The 21,478-nt window shown below is 37.5% G+C and overlaps 4 protein-coding genes across 4 annotated transcripts in view; 2 read left to right on the forward strand and 2 right to left on the reverse strand.

Annotated features, from left to right (window-relative positions):
- Positions 1-11,815, reverse strand: LOC146476603 (protein rogdi homolog). Its single transcript, XM_085114481.1, has 13 exons — positions 11,657-11,815; positions 11,485-11,556; positions 10,571-10,634; positions 9,079-9,121; positions 8,921-8,975; positions 8,446-8,529; positions 8,084-8,179; positions 7,380-7,478; positions 6,348-6,464; positions 4,723-4,760; positions 4,172-4,214; positions 3,286-3,369; positions 1-2,493 (listed from the first exon to the last, which is right to left on the reverse strand). Exons 1-13 carry the CDS (start codon positions 11,783-11,785, stop codon positions 2,461-2,463), a joined length of 957 nt encoding a protein of 318 aa, XP_084970607.1. The 5' UTR covers positions 11,786-11,815; the 3' UTR covers positions 1-2,460.
- LOC146476604 (beta-1,3-glucosyltransferase-like) overlaps positions 11,750-21,478 on the forward strand; it is a 23,872-nt gene continuing 14,143 nt past the window's right edge. The window contains exons 1-7 of the mRNA XM_085114480.1: positions 11,750-11,872; positions 11,948-12,024; positions 13,650-13,689; positions 13,815-13,930; positions 14,784-14,860; positions 15,676-15,787; positions 16,100-16,236. Coding sequence (XP_084970606.1) covers positions 11,830-11,872; positions 11,948-12,024; positions 13,650-13,689; positions 13,815-13,930; positions 14,784-14,860; positions 15,676-15,787; positions 16,100-16,236 — 602 coding nt within the window. The 5' untranslated portion in view covers positions 11,750-11,829. The remainder of the gene's footprint in view (positions 11,873-11,947; positions 12,025-13,649; positions 13,690-13,814; positions 13,931-14,783; positions 14,861-15,675; positions 15,788-16,099; positions 16,237-21,478) is intronic.
- On the forward strand, positions 17,923-19,210 carry LOC146476605 (uncharacterized). The gene has a single exon (XM_085114306.1). It carries the CDS (start codon positions 18,020-18,022, stop codon positions 19,208-19,210), a length of 1,191 nt encoding a protein of 396 aa, XP_084970432.1. The 5' UTR covers positions 17,923-18,019.
- Positions 19,625-21,478, reverse strand: part of LOC146476606 (uncharacterized) — a 1,925-nt gene continuing 71 nt past the window's right edge. Inside the window, exon 2 of the mRNA XM_085114307.1 lies at positions 19,625-21,417. Coding sequence (XP_084970433.1) covers positions 19,625-21,417 — 1,793 coding nt within the window. The remainder of the gene's footprint in view (positions 21,418-21,478) is intronic.

Genomic DNA, 21,478 nt, shown 5'->3' on the forward strand with positions numbered 1-21,478 from the left:
TACGCAGGTTTGAAAGACTTTATTCCATATTTTGCAAACATCAAGGAATTTAATCTGATTTTTTTAGGAAATATTAGCATGGAATTGAAAGAAATATATCATAATTAAATACTGGTAGACCGTCATTTTAAAAGCAAGTGCTAGCTTTAGCACAAATATTTCCAGGGCTAATCTGCGAAAAAAAGTTTACTCCTTGTCTTGATCTTCTTAAAAACAACTAAGACTGAGCAGAAGTTTTCCAGGATAATAAAAGCTATCATTTTGATCCCATAAAATTTATAAAATGCTAACTAAGGCCCAGTTCAGACGCCGAACTTTTCATGAGCCGAACTTAATTCAAAAGCCGATCCAAAGCCAAAATTCCCGGCTAAGCCAGGCGGGAAGAACGGCTGAGCCATTCCAAATTGAAGCAACCATTCTCAACTGATTCAGAGGCTGAACTTTTCATGTACTTAATTCGAGGTATTAGGTTCGGCTCATGAAAAGTTCGGCGTCTGAACCGGGCCTAAGGCAGTGTGAATACTGAACTCTCCTGAGGGCTTTTAATGTACACATCAAGACTGAAAGGAGCATACTAAATCAAATATCAACAATGTATATTCATTCATTCATATTCTCCTCACCGTCCTTCACATATTTCTTATGTTACTAGTTAGGAGAATTTGGCTAAAAATCAAGATATTTCATCTCTGGTGATTATTTCCTTTATTCTCCTAACTTAAATGGTTAAACAAGCAATGACATTGTAAGGAGAAATAATATAGATGTTGGCCACCACTGGGGCTTAAAGAGTGATAAAAATCTGCGAGTCAGCGAGCCATGCGAGCCATGCGAGCCGTGCGAGCCGTGCGAGCCGTGGGAGCCATGCGAGCCATGCAAGTCAGGCGAGTCATGCGAGCCACAGTATAAATGTTAAGAATTTTTATTTGTTGTATTTACATTCACATAAGAACAAGAACAAGAGCATCAGAACAAGATGAATAACATCGCAATATTTGATTCTTACAGTGGGACAGAGTTCCCGTATAAATTTCCCTAGCTTCTTGACGGTATAAAGCTATGAATTTTTCTTTACACTGCAAAATTGAATATTTCAAGAATAACAATTGTTTCCCAAGTATTTTGAATCTTTTTTTCAGTTAATGCGTCTTTTTCGGAAGGATTTCCAGAGAAATGTCTAACATTCCATTCCACATGTCGGACATTACAAAGAGAAATTCGAATGTTCATTTCATTCTTGGAAATACTGTTCACGCGAGACCTGGGTTGACTGTAATTGACACGTCAGGACTGATTGTCAGTGTCATTCCAATCTTGTAAGGTATGATAAATAAGTACTCAAAGATGAGCGAAGTCAATATTGTCGCACTAAATTCAATTTGAAAAGAAGCAGCCTAACAGAAGCATTTGCCGTCAGCTGGTGGGTCGAATGCTATATCGAAACCAGCCTCTGCCACTCTAGTGGCGAGTTTTGAAGTAAGACTTGTCTAAGGGAAAGGACAACCACATGCAGCAGTCAACCAACCGACAGAGTTCTGATAACTCTGATTCTCGACTAAAGACCAAACCTGTTAAAATGGCGCGATTTACTCACCATTCTTGACGCCAACACACGGAGATCGAAGTGCTGTTCTTTTCTTTTTTTTTTTTCTTGAATGAAGTTCCACGTGGATATCAATGAATGACATGTGTCAATAGATACCTATTCGAGTACCGGTGCAGCCGTATGTTTTTCTCTGATTTTTTTTCTGAAGCCTTGAACCTTAATAAACTTTTGCGTATTGTTTTTATTTTTTTGTGCATCTTGGGCGATTTTGAATAGGCAAAATTCTCTCCAAAATTATAACAAAAACGAAAAAAAAAAAACAAAGAAAAAAATTCGTCCAAAATTTTCTCACGCAAATGTGAATAAAACAAATAAAAATTCTTAACATTTGCACTGTGGCTCGCGTGACTCGCATGGCTCGCACGGTGGCTTGCATGGCTCGCTGGCTCGCAGATTTCGCAGACCCGGGCTTAAAGGGTTAAGTAAATGTTGAATAGATTTTAATATTTATCTAGGTCTGGTTATTCAAAAGCTTGTTAACACTAACTCCAAATTAAAAGTTAATACCTCTCTTGTAAAAAAAAAAAAAAAAACATTTTCTCTGCTAAACTTGTAACCTGTTTGATCTCATCAAACTGTTTCATTTCCAAATATAAAAAATAATAAGTTACAGTTTGAAGGTAGCCAAATTTAAAACGCATGACAAAAAGAAAAAATTCATAGTGACACATATTGTTGAGCTATAAACCAGAATTCAAAACTGACACTGCAATCCTGAGTTAGCTTAATCCTGCTTCGAAAACCATGTCCTGTTGTACATTAGATGTACCTATAAACTATTAATAAACCAATTTGCAATTTACAGTAAGTGTAAACAGAGAATTTTAAAATCCATTGCATGATATCTCCCTTGATCATCTTGTACCAAGAACAGAAAATACTGAAAACTAAAAAAATATATATCAGTGTAACATAAAATTACTCTACTTCCAAAAACGAACTGTATCTAGTTTCAAATTTGACTGTCTCATAAATTGAGCTAAGTCATGGATGCCCTTAGCTAAAAACTCTCCCAAAAAAGGAGAACATTGAAAACAAAAACTGAAGGGTAAGCATCAGTGTACAGACAAAATTTTGTGCAGACAATTTGGGATGGTTTTGATAAGATCTTCTCAGAATGGATCTTATCGGTTACCCAGATACTGGGGGTTAATAGAGAGTAATAAAACTAATATTGGGAGGATTGAAAATTCTACATTCAATTGGTTTTTTTTTTTTTTTTTTTTTAATCAGCAAAATAAGTGCTTTTTCTATCATTTCACACAGGGTAAGGTAACTGTTGTCTTTCTTCCTTTTGACTACAATTTACCACAAATCATTTTTAGGAGAATTTGATGACCAGATACCATTTAAAGATTGATACTAGTTTTACCACATTACCTTCCTCCTGCCTAATGTGCTTATGAAGGTAATTAAAAGAGGTTAGTTTTGCATTAATTATATTCACTTTACAGGCTTATTCAACTGGATCCTATTTACTGCACAAGAAACAATGGATGGAATCAATCAAGCACTCAAGCCTAATGTTAATTTCTTTATGCCTTTTTTTTTTTCATTGCAAAACAAAAAAAAACAGAAATGTCTTTTTAGCTAAAAACTCTGTAAAATGCATATAACCTATTAGAATAAATAGTTGTAATAATTTAATTAGTCATAATGTACTAAAAACAAAAGCTTACCTTGTCTTTCAACTGTTGGCATAAACGCAGAGCTGCTCCGATGAGCAGTACAGAATCACTGAGTCTTGGAATTGAACAATCAACCTGTTTCCAAGAAAAGTTTCCAGGATAGTTAAAGCTCCATCTAAACTTGACACTTCACATTGATATTTTAAAGTGCATTTCCATACCCACCCCATGGAAGGTCATCAGAAATTCCTAGGGGGAGGGGGTCTTAAAAGTCAAAATTTTAGAAGCAAAGTATGAAGCTAAACTGGAATTTCCTAGAGGGAGGGGGGTGCAAAACAAAAAAATAAACCTTCCATGGGGGGTGTATGGATATTTTCTGGAACTGGACAATAGCAGAAGGTGACAAACTGGCTTTTTGCTTTGGGTTGCAGTTTCTCAAAACAGTCCATTAGTCAAGAATAATTCACCCATTATTGTTATAATGGGTGAAAGGTGTTTGTGACACCATACTCTGAAGATCATTAGCTTTATGCTGCAAAGGGTTGTGGACTTGAAAAACCTTGTGCATGAAAAATGTAATTTTCAAGAGACTGAGTGTAATTCTTGCAGCTCTCATGTAAAGGTTGTGTTAATCATGGTTCTTGAGTATTGAGTCTTACAGACAATCAGCCGTTTGGACACAGTCAAGATTACAAATGACAAACAGGTGGTCCTCACATTCTAGATAGAATTGAAATTCAGAACTGTTGGTTGTTGTAGAGGGAGAAAAACCAGAGGAACCCTCTTCCCATCCCCATTCAAAAAACAAAAACTTGGAACAAAGGCAAGGATCAGCAACAACCTCAAATCATTTTTGACACCGAACATCCAGCATTCAGCCGCTATCCCTGCCCTCCCTACTGAAACTAATTTGGTAAAAACAGTTCCAAGCATTTACCTGGCAGTGACTTGAAATTTCCATCCACTTGCTGTTGTACTCACTACACCAGAAAAGAAATTTATTATGACTGTATTTGAATGAATGGGTTTTTTTTTCATAGCTGACAGATAATATTTGAGCTTTTTAATGTTCCTCAAGAAGTTTCAATAGTCTGAAATGTCAGCCGTTGCCCCCCCCCCCCCCTTGTGGGTTAGGGGGAGGGGACGGCTAACATTTCAGACTATTGAAACAGGGGGTGCTCCCTGTGGGGGGCACTCCCTCTGGGTTAGGGGGAGGAGGCAGCTGACATTTCAGACTAAACTTTCAGTGGCGTCTATAAATGCTCATGTATGGTGTTTTTACTTTGTTACCATGGTAAAAGAGTAAAAAGGACCTTCAACTTTACTTGATATACTCCAAAGAAGATACCACTAAATCCTAACTAAAGGCTTATATTGTAGTCTCCTTAAAATAATATTGATAAACATTTTGAGAAGTTTGTCTTGTTTCGTAAATAACCATGATAATACAAATCAAAGCAATAAATAATTATCATTATTATTGCTTACAATGTTTGTCCAACAGGGTCACTGTCTTGTGTCTGTTTCTACAAAAAAGAAAAACCACAAAGTCTCTGCAAAACTGTTTATACATCAACAGAAGATGTACATGTAAGATAAATTTTCTTCATATATTCTGCCACAAAGAAAGCTCATCAGCCTGTAGGGCCATTTTTAACTCGTGAATGCACGCATGCGCAATGAACGACTTATAGCGATAGCTGACTCTCGACTTGGTCGATCAGTCGATCAGTCGATCAGTCGGTTTTGTCGTTAACTTTCGGGCGTGCGCAGTGAATGAGTTTTAAATTCAATTAGTGGAAAAAAACACGCGAACATTTGTTGTTCATGGCGCATCAGGAAATTCTTATTCAATATGTAGAGAATAATTTGACGATCATTTAGTGCAAGAATGGCGATTTTTCGTTCAATCTGAGCAAAGTTTCAAGTTTTTTCAGTTTTTCAGAAAGTCCGGGGTCGTAAACTCAATTAGTGAAAAAAAAAAAAAACGTGAAAATTTGTTTCACGACGCGTCAGAATTCTCTCATTCATTCTGTAGAGAATAATTTGACAATCATTTTAGTGTAAGAATGGGGATTTTTCGTTGAATCTGAGCAAAGTTATAGGATTTTATCGTTTTTTTTACGAAGTGCGGTTTCTTTCAAGAATTAAAAATAATTTAATTTAAAAATAATTTAATTAAAAAATAATTTAATTTGTCAGTTTTCACGCGAAAGCGGAACGTGCCATGTCACGCATCATTGACGTCGTAAACAAAATTATGCAAATTTCTGGTGAAATGAACACTTTTAAGATCTTGTCAGCTTTCATAGAGGTTTCAAAGGGAAAAAATGTTTCATTTTCGAAATTTACAACTGGTAATTTATGGGAAAGCAAAAGGACGCGGTCGATAAATAATTCTTATTTAGCAAGAGCTTGTCATAGTTCATTATTTTTACTTGAGGATTGCGTGGACTGAACTCCAAAGGAAAAATTTCACGTATTTATGTCGGGCATGAATCGTAATGCGATACTTTGTTGAACATATTTCCCTTTGAGATCGGCTTGCCCTACAGTAATTTTGTAATTTTAATTCCCAAAAAAACTTCACTTGCCCATCGGGCAAGTGATGGTTAGAATCCACTAGCCCGATCGCGAAATCCAGTAGCCGCGGACTATCACACGAATTTGCATGACGTAGCTGCACATGGCGTGCTCCTATAAACTTTGAATAAAAAAAACACGTGATATTTTTTAATCGGCGCATCAGAATAATCGGCTTATTCAATCTGTACAGAATAATTTGACAATCATTTTAATAGTACAAGAATGGTCATTTTTCGTTACATAATCGGGCAAAGATATAATTTCTTTTAGCTTTTGAGGAAGTTTCCGTAGCCGTCTAAATTGCAATTACTATGTGTCATCTGCATTCACGAGTTGGCTCACAGGAGCCTTTGATTGTATCAGTGTAATCAAATATCACAAAATATTACCCAAAAAGGTTTATCCACCTATTTATGACCCCCATGGAAATTAAAGGCAATTTAGAGTAGATAAGTCACAGTAGGTTAAGTACAGGTCAAATCGTTAAGGTATGAAAATGGCCTGTGTACAAGGTAAACTTAACTTACAGTGTTTTGAGGTGGCACAGGAAGAGTTGTTAAAGTGTAGACTGACAGAACAAGTTTGTCACTGTTGAGGCAAAAATTTGCAACCACATCATCTGGCATACGAGGCTGGAAGACTCGCTGAAAGAAATGAACAGTGTTATAGCACTTTGTAAATGGGTCATTTTGTAGCTGGGAGACCATACATGTGATCTACCTCCCACAAATCCTGTTGGGCTGCAAATTAACAAATACCACTCACTCCACATAAAATACAATAACATAATTGGCCAGACTGCTAGTTTTGAGGCTATTACAAATTTAAGGTAAGGCACATTTAGGAAGCTAGTTCACAACAGGACTACCCCTAGAATTTAGCTAGGTTTCTCGCACAATAAGCCGCCATTGGATCCAAACCTGAGTCGGGAGAAACTTAGAATGTTAACCCGAGGAACTGACCCTTTCGGTATAACAAATGACATACTCATTGTTTTCAAAGAACTGTTTTTAGAGTATATGGCATGATTTATAACAAAAGTGGCTGAAGGTAAGAGATCGAGCAACTGGTGCAATTGTTGGCCAGCTATTAGGGCCCTGTTGTTTTGAAAAGCTGACTAATGCTTATCACCCAGAAATAAAAGTTAACCAAGTTTTTCATCTTGCTCAATACTAATGTCGGTTGACAGATCGTTACCGCTATGGAAAAAACTGTCGGCGACAGTTGCCTGGCTGTTGGCCAACTGTCGGTCAACTGTCTGTTGACTGACGGCCGACAGTTGACCGACAGTCGGTGGAGGTGAGCTGTTCTTCACTTTTACCGAAATGTCTAAGCTAGAACTGAAGGGAAATTCTTAATTGATTAGAAGTTAAACTCAAATCAAAGTTCATTTTAACCCAGGACAAGCCTATCTGGCCTCGAACAACTGGGCCAAGGGTTTTTATGAGCATGAGCAAAGACACCAGCAGGACAATAAGTTGACAAATTGGGCCAATAAATTGGTCAATGATGTAAATTGCAAGCTTAGTTTGCACTGTAAGATAGCATGGTCAAGGTACCTGGTTTCCCGATGTCAGCATATCTAAAACTGTTGTCTTATCAGGCAGAGAGAGTCTTGACTTTCCTTTGGTCAAAAAACTCGTGATTTCCTCAACAACCTGTCAAGGAGAGAAAAATTATTAGAAAATGGGGGGCGTTGCTACCAAAGTTATATGGCACTAATTACCAAACAGTACCCACATGGATATTTATGCACAAGTCATATATACAAGTCAGGTAAAAAAAAATTGCTGGTATGCACAAATGGGGGACCTGTGTCCTTCAATGCAATGGATGCATGGAGTAAGGCTTTATTCAAATGGCATAAATAGAAAATATAATGAAAACAAATCAGTCTCACCCTAAACAGCTAAGATCTATTATAAATACAAGGACAATTTCACATGGGTTTGAAACTTTTCAAGTTCACTTCAGGTGACTTTCCAATCACTTTCTCATTATTTTACACCTTGTAGCAGTAGCATTATCAAGCCCAATGACAATTTTCCCTTGTGAGTAAAACTGCTACACTCGGAAAAGGATTAAAGAGCAACCTTTGCAGCAGACTCTCCACTCCACTTCTTTGAATTTCAAATGAAGGTTTTCACAAAATTTGACAATGTTATAAAGGAATGAGCATTTTCAAAGAAAAGAAATGGAGGCAGTACATTAAAACAAAGTAAGATTAATCCTCTTCTTTACTGACTGATTATCACTTTATTACCTTGCTAACTTCTCGTCCGGAAGAGAAATTGCAATTTGATTTAGTCTCTTGGACTTTCTCTATGGCAAGTTGCAAGTAGTTGACGGCATCTTGAATCTAAACAGTTTAAAATTAAATTAAGATTTAGACAATGTGCATTAATTGATAAACATTACCTGGATATCATAAATTCATTTGACATTTAATACCTTCCTTTTGTGATGATTATTAATAATAGTATGGGTTATCATCAAAAGTGAACAGTCAGTGGTCAAGGATTTTGTAGTAATTGCCCTTTCAAGCTGACTTCTCTAAAACTAATTGATAGCTACTGATAAAATTATGTCAGTAAATAATTTAGACATTTATTATTTTGTTGGTACCTGTTTAAGTTTCCATGGCACTCGTTCTTGTATGCGTACACGAAATCCAGAACTAGACACTTTGGGTAGTTTGAATTTGAGGTCCTGGAAAAGGCAAAATAATCTACTATAGCTATTAAACAATTTGTAACTACTAGAAGAGATTATCAACATATTAACGTAGAGCATAAGAGACCTGATGAAAGTAAAAAAAAAAAAATTCTCAACATCAATCTAAAACACTATAGTCTGGGGTTAAAGATATTTTAATAAAATAATTATTTGTGTTTGTTCTAAATTCAAATTAATAGGCAGTGTCATGAGTTTTTGTTTAACTATCAATAATTTTATTTGTCTCTGTATCACCAGCAGCCATCGGTCTGTTGACATAGCGCCATCTTTGGATGACGTATCTGCTGTTTATCTACCTCTGTTTAGAAATCCCTTTTCGATCTTGCAAAACAAAGTTGACGAAAGCAGATTGAAGTGAACTTACAGCTTTTGAGATATTTTCTCCTTCAACAGCAACATAACCTTTTAGAGTATCACTGCTGTGAGACAAAAAACATACAGATGAATGAATATTTGGTACAGTCATTATCCCTAGATAATATTGCTATTTTTATTAAATATCACTGATTTTTTTCCCCTTACTTTGGGGTGGAGAGCATGAAGTAATCTTGTGGCTTAACATCTCCTAAAATGTTGGGAAAAATAAAAAAAAGGTATCTATATTATATTTTTTGAAGAGTTTCAACAAAGAAAGCACAAAATGAAGTTGCTGCACAAATTGAATGATCGTTAACAGTTACGACACCTGATACAAGTTAAAAGAACAATCTGTTTGATATCATATTGATGTCAAAATATTATTTATTTGGAACTTTTTACTACAATTATTGATGTTATTATTATCATTATTTCACTAGATGTTCAGAAATGGCAGCAGTTTAACAGGGTGGTAAAACTAGTAATCTTAACTTACATTTTAAAGTGCCCCTAACCCTTCAATTTGTTTTCTTTTGGTCGATTTCCATATCTTTCAAGAACTCATTTTCGAAAAAATTTTTGAGAAATATTGAAACCTTTTTTTTTTTTACGAGCGCTAGAAGTGAAGGCAGTCTTGTAGATATTTTCACCTATCGTTCGCATTAATTGTGCAACAATATCCGAAGATTCGCTGTAATGCTTCAATAAACAGAGAAAATGGTTGAAAAATGTGTGGTTTTTGGATGCAGCAACTCTCGAAATCTAGAGAAAGGAATCAGCATGCATAAGATTCCTTCTGAATCCTTCTGGTGTCCTTTTCTTACGTCACAGCTAAGAGAGTGTCAAATATCGGACGCTTCTCATTGGCTCGTTCCTAATGAGCCCACGAGACAAAAATTTGTCCAGCGGAGCTTAAAGCCCGCAAAAATTTAAAAATTTCAGTAACTTTTAGCGCTTGTAAAATAAAAAGGATTCAATATTTCTTAAAAAAAATTTTCAAAAATGAGTTCTTCACAGATATGGAAATCTACCAAAAGAAAACAAATAATTGAAGGGTTAGGGGCACTTTAAGGTATGTTCTTCTTTTTTTGAGGTTATTATTTATCAGATTATTATTATTATTATTAATATTATTATTACTAGTAATAGTCATGGATTAGTAAAGTGCGTTGGATCTCATGGCATCCAGACTGATGCAAGTCAACCCATGGGACTTCTCTTAGCCAGCGGGATTCAACGCTGTCACATGAAATCAAGGCGAGTGGTCAGCTAGTTCAAGATGGCACCCACACCCTGGAATTGCACAGCATCCAGAAAGAAGGGACGAGAATAGTATGTGTTCTCCTAATGTTGAACGTAATAATTACCATTACTGTTATTATTAATGACAGTACCGGTATTGGTATAATTTAATAAATAACTGAGACACTGTGCATATTCTGATTAGTGAAAAACATATTGGAAAACTTATGGAAAACTGCACTAAAAAAAACTACCCAAAAATTGTTATAATAATTTCCATTTGCAGACCCACCAGGGTTTGTGAAATAGTTTAAACTAAAACCTGCCAAGTTAGCAAGAGATAGACATTTCTGTATGAAAAGCTGCCTTGAGCTAATCAAGCTTCCAAAAGCATCTTTCAAACTCTTATCTCCACCTGGTATTTCTCCTGTTGGTCCTTTTGGTGGTATGCTAGAGAGTTTCAAACATTTGGAACATTCCTTGAAAACAATAATCAATCAATCAATTATTAAAAACAAATAAATACAATTATTAAAATAAAACAAAGAAACATTTTGAAGCATGATAAGAAACACACCATACTATTTATGATGATGTTTGGATATGCAGTGAAGCAAACAGTTTCATAGCAGGGCTGTCAACCTCACACATTTTCAAATATGGAGAAAAGACTTCCCCCGACCAGAAACAACAAAGCGCCTTACAGAGGCGGGTTCACACGGGTTGACAGCTCTGTCATAGATACCAACTCTCCTAGATTAACAACCAGGAGACTCCCAGATACAGAACAAATCTCTCAGTCTACCAAATGAATCACCAAATCTCCTGGATTAAAGGAACTTTTAATCTGGTCGTTGACATCAGCTAAGATTTTCATCTCAAATTTCCTTAAACTCTCCACAAAATGTGTTTTCTCTAAATTTTATCCATGTCATAAAAAATGCAGACTACTTGCAAGTTCCCTTTATGCTAGACAGAAGGGAGGACGTGAGCTTTCATGCCAGTGAAAGAAACAAAACTGGAGGGGGGTGGGGGGGAGGGCTCCATCCAGTCCCTTCCCGTTTTCTTTCATTTGCCCCAGTCTTGTCACGTTAATTATGCTTAACCCTCTTGACTATCCAAGACTACCACTGGCAGCAATCTAGAAATGCATGTAGCCAATGACAAAACACATTTTATACATTATAAGTTAGATTTAAATCTGGTGTATAAAATTGTAAACTTATCAGTTGAACTGTTAGCTCAACAAATAAACATAAAAGAATAGCATACGAATCCAGCCAAGTAAACGTTTTTTGATAGCTAATTTAACTGCTATCAAAAGCTCACCTGTAGTATGGAACCAAGCTGGGTCAAAACTTTTGGCACATGTTCTCTTAACAGCCACTCAAATTCCAACCTCTTTTTTGAAAAACGAGAAAATTCAGTTACTTTATAATCGTTTTAATGGACTTATGGCCACAAGTTCCCAGCTAACTCCAATATTTTTCGTCCCTCTTACCAAAACTCTTACGTCTTCGTCCTCCTCCGCCATCTTGAATTTTCTTGAGCCCGCGATCCGTAGACATTGTAGGTATTTGGTAGGTACGTTGTGTATGACGATATCAAAGTTGAAAAACAACTCATTCATTCATCTGGATCGTGGATCGTGGGAGAGTTCCTGCATGGTGCAAAATGGTCGGCTTATTTCAGGCCTTCTTTTCGTTTCTTCTGTTTGGTAAGTTTAAGTTGCTTTTGTTCTTTGTTGACTTCATTCTACTAACTCAATCGGTACAATGTTGCCCTATTTTAGCGCCAATTCTTGCGGACGATTTCGCGGATTTTGAACCAGACAGTGCTCAGTCGAGATTCGAATTTGGCGCTATTGTGGTATGACCCATCTTTATATTTCATTTAGTTGATCTTTGTTTAATAATTAGCATTACTTCTAAATATATCGTGTTTTAATAAATTTAGTTATCCCTTACACGAATTTGTTTCTCTGGCCACATTAAGTAGCCGGTATTGTTCGCGATCCTTTTTGTGTTTTAAGACGTTCATTCATGACTATTCAATAAGATGCAACCTAAATATTGTATCAAGGATGGCAGAAGATTAATTACCATAAACACTTATATGACCTGTGCACGTATAGTGTTCCAGCCGGTTGTTTGGATAGGACAATTGTTGGATATTGTCAGCTCTGTCTGTAAATGAAAGACGCTAGCCTGTTGTCTAAGACCTAGGCTTCGTATTGGCCCGCGCTAACATAGGATGCTATTATATGTCTGGTGCTGACGTGGAACAGCAGATATCTTTGTTACCGAAATGATAATGGAATAGCTGTTTCCTGTACAAAGCCTACTCTTAGTATAAAAATGAAATAAAATTAAATATCAAAAAAATAATAATTAATTTTTTCTAATGTTATCTTAATAGTAAATACTGTCAAAATACTGTCTCATTGGACAAAGTTTATCATATTGAGGATTTAGAGAAAATTGATGGACACTCTGGTTGACCATGTTTTTGGATGTAAAAAAGCATCCCAGAACAGGAAATTGTCATTTTCTCCATATACCATCTGTGTTAAAGGACACAAGTTTCTATGATGCTCCTGTCCGTATGATCCCATGGGTGGGTGGGTAGGGTGGACAGATATAATCTAGTCATGTCTAGTGCATTTGATTTATTTTTCTACTCTTACCCTTGGAAATATCGCCTTTGAATGACATTAAATGAACCATCCGAAATGTTGGAGGAATGTTACCAAATTTTGACCAACATTTGCACTCCAGGACCTCCAGGTGAGTGGAAAATAAAAACAATTTTTCACAGGTGTCAAATGCCTCATCCCACTTTCCTCCTCCTACTCACCTCATAGCCTCATGCAAATGAAATTTATTTACCCATGAAGCACCAAAGAGCTCTAGGAACTCGTTCAAAGGTGTCCGTGCGTTCAGGTCGAATTGGAATTTGAAGAGGTTGGTTTGGGGAGGGAGAAAAACTGGAGTACCGGGAGAAAAACCGTTGGAGCAAGGACAAGAACCAACAACAAACTCAACCCACAAATGACGCCAAGTCCGGGAATGGAACCCGGGCCACACTTGTGAGAGGCGGGTGCTCTCACCACTACGCCATCCCTGCTCACCCTATATACATACCACATCCCAAGTTAAGGAGAATAGAACACATCAGTTAAGAGAAATATAATGATCATATAGACTTGGTATAGAACAAAAGCACAGTAGACTCCATATAAAAACACTATAGAGCTGGTATATGGACCAGCTCCTACAGCTCCTGTATGAAATGTAGCTTTGCACTTTCCTACATGTATTACCCCTTCACTGCTGGCAGTCTCACTGAAAAAGTTAGTCTCTAGCACCAGCCAAGAGTACACCTTAGACAATAAAGAATTGAAGCCATTATTAAGGTTCTACTGTAAAAGTCTTGATTTCGAGTTTCTGCTTAAACTTGCATGATATCAGATTCGCCTTTTTTTTATTTTTCAGGATTCAAAAGTTGAAAATGACACAGAAATTCCTGAGATAGGTAAAATTATAATGAACATAATGTAACTTCTTTCTTCCTCTTAATAAGATGCATGGTTTTCCCACTTCATGTCATGATCATAGAGTATAACACTTCAATCTTGTGTTCCTTGGGGTTTCTTTTAGGACTAAAAGATATTGTCATAGTTGTGAGAAGTCAACACAACTCTTTTCATGTGAAAAAGGCAAAAGCAATGAGAGAAGATCTCAGTAAACAGGCAGAGTTATTAATGGGACAAAAGGTACGACATTGTGCTTAATTTTCACTCCTATCATAATTAATATTTTGTAAATACAGGGGATCGATTGAACAAAGTTTAAAGTGTCAGGAAAAGCCTTGTATTTTACACTCTGAATAATACTATTATTTCATCATCTCCCTTGCTCCCAACTGGATTTGCAGCTAAGAAAACAGTGCCTGAGTACTACTTCTGTCTCCAGTCCGCTCTCCCCCTCTCTACAAAAGGGGGCCAAAAACATCCGGGAATCACCCCTTGTCTTCCCTCATTTTATAATTCCATTGATGATATGCAATCACAGTTAAGGTTAGTATTAAAATTAGGATTATGATTAGGGTTATGAAATAGGGATGGGGCTATCTGTTTCCTATTGTGAAGTGGGGTCACGTTGATATTTCAATGATATATTTTATTTATTGGCTTATGTCTTGTTTCAGGCGACTTAGGTCATTCTCATTCACTATATCCACTGTATCAACTGCAAACCTTTTTTTCTGTGGGGGGAGGCAGGGAAGGTGGTAGGGTAGATATGAATTAGGCACAGCTTCTTACGGTATGGCAGAGCTTTCTGTATAACATGACATTGGAGCAATAATGTACTATGTATGTACAGTGCTTGGAAAGTGTGTACAGCATGTCAGCCAGCCATTAGGAATAAAAATGACTAGACACAGCCCTACTCTATCCCTGCTGTGTCTCCATCCATGAAGAATTTATCATTCTCATTATCTGTTAATGGTGATTTATATAGTAACAGCATTTAAGTGTAGGGTACAAAGAGCTCGCTCTTTCCGATTACTAATTAAAATAAATATTAATATCAAATTATTTTTGTTGGTTACTTTAATTTTTTAAGGATAACTTAGAGCTGAAGATGATGCATGAAGACTGGGCACCTCTTGGGGCATGGACAATTATTCCAATCATAAACAGGTTAGAAAATCCTTTTATCAAACCTGTTGCCAACATCAAATTTTGAAGTACACAAACATTATTATGAAGGTGGGTTTCCTTCTGAGTAACTGAAAAACTTTGCACCTGGCATTGTGTACACTATAGTTCCAGAAAATATACACCCCCTCTCCCTCCCCCAAAATACTTAATATGCTTTTTTACTTTACCACCTGGAATTTCCAATCCCCTCTGTTGGGGTGAGCTGGGGTTGGGGTATGGGTATTTTTTGACTGGAACTATACACATTGTATTGTGTTATTTACAATAAGCACATCCAATTTTTGACTGGAAGTTTGGAGGATCAAAGGTTTAAATATTTAAGGCTAGGTTGGTCTTTGCATTGTTTGTACTGTTTTCTTACACAAGAAACTTTACTCAACATTGCTTCTCTCTTCCTAGGTGCAGACAAAAAAGTACTGGGGATAACCCTGTGACTAGCTTCCCATCCAAGGGGGAATAGGAATCCTCTGAGTTGCTTCATACTTCAGGCTTGAGTTAATCACTGGCTGCCTGTGGTACAAAAGCAACTTTACCCTTATTACCTCTGTTTGAAAGGAATTGAAATTGTGGAGTTACAGAAAATATCCATACTCCACCAAAAGTTTGATTTAAGCTCCCCACCCCTCTGGAAAATCCAGTTTAGCATCATTTTTTTCTTTAAAAGTTGAGGCTTTTGAGACCCTTCCCCTCAGAATTTCTAATGACCTGTGGGGATGATATGAATATTTTAGCAAGTTTCGCATAAAACAAGTTTCAGTTTACACTCATAAATGTTATTTTTTTTTATGATGTAGTTTGGCTGACAACTACGGCAACAACAAACGTTGGATCTTTTTTTGTGAGGATGAGACCATTGTTAACCTTCAAGGACTAGTGAGGATCCTAAATGAACATGATGCAAGAAAGGTGAGTATGGTGCCTGCTCCAGGCATTGAAATTGTGGGAAACAGCAAAAGCCATCACCCCAATGAAAAAAGTTGCAAGGAGAAGAGTGGGAAGAGAAGTTTGCAGACTGTTTAGAAAGAGCAAAATACTCATTTTCGTTATATTCTTAATTAAGTTTTTTTTTTTTTTTTTTTTTTTTTAAGTTTTGGTTTGGTCCTAGTGTTCATTAAATCTATGAGTGGAAGGTTTGATAAGCGCGGTTCCATTTTTTAAAGAAAAACCGGAGAAGTGATTGTTTAAACTGGAAATTTTTCTTTGTGTCTCATATTTTAGGAGATGTTTCTTGGGCACGCAATACAGGACCAACAAGCAGCCATCATCCATCACTTTGCTTTTCATCAAGACCCTTCCCAGTTCTCTTTTCCTGATTTTGCAGCTGGGTGGGCTTTGTCTGTACCCCTGCTTAACAGGCAAGTTAACATATGTTATCAGGTTTTCAGGGCACAAAGGCTAGCCTGGGTGGACTCAGGACTTTTTCATTGGAGGCATCAACATGCTGTCTTTCACACAGTAGACAATAAGAAAAGTGTCTCACACGGTTATAAGTAACTAAGATGAAATTAATTTCTATCAACAATTACGTGTTAAATTTTGTGTGCAAGATTGCAGTTCATTTCCAAGATATCTTGAGAGCACTGTTCTCTTGTGTCAATATGATATAAGGTCAAACCCTGTTATTACAGACACCATTGGGACCAGAAAAAGTGTCCATATTACGTAGTGTCCTTATTAAGCAGATTAATTTTAAGGATAATGTATGGTGTGGGAAAAAGAATAGTGTTCGTAATACGACTTGTCTGTATTAAGCGGGTGTCCGTAAAGCGGGTTCCACTGTGGTGGATGTATGATTAGACAAGTTCTGTCCAGAGTGTTTTTCATTCATCTAAGTCGGCAAATTTGAGACACACCAAAACCAGTCTAACTTGTTGCCATAGAAATAAGTAACGCAATGAACTAATCAGAACACCAAGCATACAAGTTAATGACGTCAAGCACGGGAGCACAGGAACACGTATGCATGCAAGTCATGATTGATTTAGCTAAACACAGAAGATAGTCTGGTAAGGCAAAACCAAAACAAACTTGAAATAATTTTCAATGGGCAATCCAAAGCGCCCTAAAGACACATGCTCAAGATTGACTGAGAAACTCTTGAAACACTTAAGGAGGCTCGCAGCAGTTTTTCTGGACTTAAGCCGGAAGTTTTAAAATTATAATATTGCATAGAAGATAAACTTCGATCTCCTTCATACTACATCATCATTTCAACATATGATCAAAGTTAATTTTATCATCGGTTTCCAAGTAAGAACTATTACCATAGCAACGGTAGCGCATAGCCTCTCATTTTAAACATTGTCGATTATCTCGATTGTTTGTTAAGAGGGAAAGAATGGGTGGCAGTTCCCGATTGCATAATTAATGTGCGGAGCTGTACGGAAATCTTTCCGAAAATTATTGAATTCGCATTATGAATAAAATGTCAGTCTGTATGACTTCGTGCTGTTGTGCTCTTATAAATTCATATCCCGTCATTTCAGATTCTTTGTTTCTTAGCTAAGGAGACAGCAAACAGCCCGATGGAGTTTTTCGTTTCAATTTTTAAGCGAACCGTGAGAGGTACCAAAATATCAATTTGAGGGCGTGGCTAATTTAGTTGTACTCCGTAGATGCCGACTCAAACTACAGCATTTTACAACTTCCAAAGTTAACTACTAAAAAGGTGGTTTTTGAGGTGGTACCTCCGCACGCACTCAAGGAAAGATTTTCCCACTGCCCCATACATTAATTATACATGCACCAGTGCCATACTTACCCTTTTCCCTAAACGGCAAACGTGTGAATAGAGTTCGAGTCTCAAAATGTGTACATAATGTATGGGGCTGTGTGGAAATCTTGCCCACACTCACAAACAGTAATAGGAGGCCGTATTGCATTTTGGAGTTTACTTTTGGAAAACAAAATAGAGCGCAAACCGCATTCTGAAGTTGGAGGCCCATACACCGTATTCACAAATGGCCGCCAACCTGGGACGAGCGCGCGGCCAAACATGGAATCGAGGCGTTTTAAGGATAGATATTTGTTTTCGTGCAAACTTTGGCCAATTAACTGGCCAACTTACGTTGAAATTATCGGTCATCTAAAAGCGATTTCTTTAATGCGACAGTTTTTTTACTGCTAATTTCATTGGGGATGAGTTCGAGTTCAAATATTAATTGCTGTGTTCCTCTTTGCAACCAGAGAGGAATCGTAGACGCCAACGGAAAGAGAGTCGGCTTTTTCAATTTTCCGAAAGATCCAAACCTTCGAGCTCAATGGCTGCAGAAGATTCGAAGAGACGTTGGAACGAAATTCAAACTGACGGAAATTACAAAAGTTTGCTCACTGCACTTTCGTGAAAGCGAAATCAAAAAAGACCTTGGAGGAAAGAAGATGAGTGTAGACATCACCGCAGTTCCTTCGAAATTTGCATGGCGCACTTCACCGCGAAAGAGACCGCCACCGTCTGCAAGATTTTTACCGAAGAAGAGAAAGCGTCGACTGGAGGAATCGTTCACGGAAGAATCATTCACGGTAAGCAGCGACATAACATCCGAAGCGGACGATACAGTTTCTCTCGAAACAGCTGAAATCGTAAATACTGAATCACAAGATTCATGCGAGTCATTACGATTCCAGTTGTTACAAGCTCAAGAGGAAACTGCGCGGTTAGATGAGGAAGTATCAATTTTAAAAGAGAAACTAGGAAATGTAGAAGCCCAATTGAGAAATGCTCAGGCAGAAATTAAGCGTCAACTCGAGGAGAACGGAGAATTAAAGTCACGCATGTTTTGCATAGATAATCTGTCTGGAGATGAATCTATTTCGTTTTACACTGGGTTTCCAAACGTGCAGACATTCCAGGCCACGCTGGTATACTTAAAGTTAAACCCAGGGGAAAACGGACAAAACATCCGCTACTGGCGGTCGACCGACAAAAAGGTCCAGGCACATAATTACGATGGGGACAATCAGAAAAACAAACCTGGGCGAAAGAGAACTCTGAAACCCGAAGATGAATTTTTTTTAGTCATGTGCCGATTGCGACAAGGGTTTAATGAGGCACATTTGGCATTTTTATTTGGCATCTCTCAGCCAACAGTCAGCAGGATTTTTGTTTCCTGGATCAACTTTATGTATCTTCGTTTTGGCACTATAAATATTTGGCCCAACCGAGAGGAAGTTGATAAATCTATGCCTGAAGATTTCAAGTCTATTAATAAAATTAAAAATTTCCACATTTGGGACAGAATAACACAGTTAACTTCAATTCCTCTGGTCAACCAAATGTGGACGGTTTGTTGTTTCTTATGTAACGTTCAGGATCCCATTTTATCTGAATAATAATCTGAGGACTCACGACCTAATCACATACTCGAAGTTAAAGTTTTCATTGTTTTTTTTTAGTCTCTGAACAATCTTGTTGCAGTTACAAAAATATGACTAATATATCAGTTGTATCAGTTGCCCTTTTCTTGTCTACATTAAATAATTATTACTTCCTGTTGATTGTATAGACTCGTGTTAAACATGTAAAGGTTTTGTTAGCATAACAACATCATTAGCAACAACATTATTTTCGTCAACTGACATATACACCTGTGGTTTGATGGATGGGGGATGTAAGCTCGTGAAACCCCAAGAAGAAACCTCCACCAAGCCCAATATATGCCTAAGTGTACATAACATTGGGGCTTACAAGGCTTCAACAATAGCAAAATCAATGAAATGCCCATAATAGTACTAAAGTAGCTTGCCTTACAGTTCATGCCAGTACTGGGGATCAAAGGGGATTCTTTCTATTGACATTCCCTTCTTGGTGTACACCACAAAATCACACCACTTGGAACCCGTAATTCCCATTTGACCTTGTACCTGTGCATAATAAGGATGGGTAATTTTCAGTTTGCACTGTCCATCAACGTTTTCACAACAGAAGTTGCTGTCAGAGCAAGCATCTAGTGGCGTCACAAGAAACTTCGTCTCAGGACATTTTACTTCAAGTAATCCAAACGGTTCTGTGCAGCCTGGATCGATTACTTTCCCGTCAGGTGTACAGGCCAGGGTTGGTTCTTTTTGGGACACAACAAGGCCAGATTTATAAACATCAACTGGCATTGATCTATTGGTCATATGCTTCATGTAGGCATGTATTGCTTCTGGCTCGTACTTAATTCCGTGGCTTGTATGCCTTGAAGTGAAAGCTTTGGGATGTATAAGAGTGTTAGCAAAATTTTGATGGTTTCTTTGTCGGTGAGAAATTAAGTGAAAATTTGAAGCTGTAAACCGGAATCGACGTTCGGATCTCCACAGCTCACTACTGGCTTGATCTCTTGTGGCGCCCTCTAATGCGTTAATCTCATCCTCGTCCAACTTTAGTCGGTTAACAAACTCCTTTTTATCATCACTCGGGTTACGTTCCTCACTTTCTCCTAGGTTTTGTAAAGGGAAACGAGGAAACTGATTTATTTGAGGATTGTTTGTGTCTGTATCAACTCTCTGAACTGCAGACTCAACGTTAATATAAACATCAAAGTTTGACTCAGTATGCGACAGCTGGTAGCTTGAGAAGGATCCTACAGGACTTTTCCCATACTTAGTATCAACCAAGTTATCATGATTGCTTGAGACGTTTGCTAATCCCATTTTAGGATTTATTTCCCTTAAAGTGTCCTTAAATCTTGTTTCTTCGTCCTCTTGGACTGCGACATTATTTCTTGCTTCGTAAAGTAGACACTTCAAGCCCGGCTCTCTTCGAGGTTCACTGTCGCTCAGTTTGGTTTTTTTGACAATTAAATCCATTACTGGTTCTGACACAATAGTGTCCCCCCTCCCCTTTCGGTGCCAGGTTTGGAGCCTTGACGTGCAAGCTTCAGTTGGATTGTCGGCATCATCATGCAAATCAAGCGTACTTGTACTCTCAAACAAAGAATATTTGCACATTTTCAGCATTAGTGCCAAAGAATGATTACAGTAACCAGTTTTCCCTGCAACGCAAGAACACGTTGATTGCACAACATCTCCTGATAGAATGCATAATGCAACCCTAAGAACATGCGGTTCGTCGTTTTTCCGGAAGGAATGATAACATTTGCAGCGAAAATAAAAGTGGGTTTCATCACTTGTGCATTGAACATCTTTAAGATATTCGTCATCTAAAAAAGTTTTTGCTTTTCTCCAGCTGGTCGGTACGGAATGGTGACTGCTTCCTAGGTGTTTGCCACTTTTTTCAATGAATCGATTCATCTCAGCTTTGATAAAAAGCGGCATTTTTTCCAAGCGATTGCCCCAGCCATGATTTGGAAAATTCACCGTTTGCTCCGAACTTGAAGCGACAGCAGAACTACTGGAACTAGTTGGTAATACGTAATTTTGCCCAGCAGTATCACTCTGCTTGGCAAGTTTTCGTTTCGTGTACAGTGAATTTGGATCAGGATCAACAACAATACCGTCCTTTCCTTGACTGATGTATTCTTCAACTCTATTCAGAAACGCAAAGGAGTATTTCAGGTTGATTGTGTCAAACGTAAACACCGATCGAAGAATACTATCTTACTGCTTAGAAACACAAAAGAGTATATTAATTTCAAAGTTTATTGTGTCAAAAGAATG

The sequence above is a fragment of the Pavona decussata genome, unplaced genomic scaffold (assembly GCF_977016875.1).
Source record: "Pavona decussata unplaced genomic scaffold, jaPavDecu1.1 SCAFFOLD_76, whole genome shotgun sequence".
In the NCBI taxonomy this organism is placed as follows: Eukaryota; Metazoa; Cnidaria; class Anthozoa; order Scleractinia; family Agariciidae; genus Pavona; species Pavona decussata.

Excerpts from the sequence above, each read along its gene's own strand:
- LOC146476603 (XM_085114481.1), bottom strand. The coding sequence starts at position 11,785 with ATGAATGAGTTGTTTTTCAACTTTGATATCGTCATACACAACGTACCT. Across the intron at positions 7,479-8,083 it reads CCGGACGAGAAGTTAGCAAG|GTTGTTGAGGAAATCACGAG; the intron begins GTAATAAAGTGA and ends TCTCCTTGACAG. Across the intron at positions 3,370-4,171 it reads AAATTTCAAGTCACTGCCAG|GTTGATTGTTCAATTCCAAG; the intron begins GTAAATGCTTGG and ends TCTTGGAAACAG.
- LOC146476605 (XM_085114306.1), top strand. The coding sequence starts at position 18,020 with ATGAGTTCGAGTTCAAATATTAATTGCTGTGTTCCTCTTTGCAACCAG.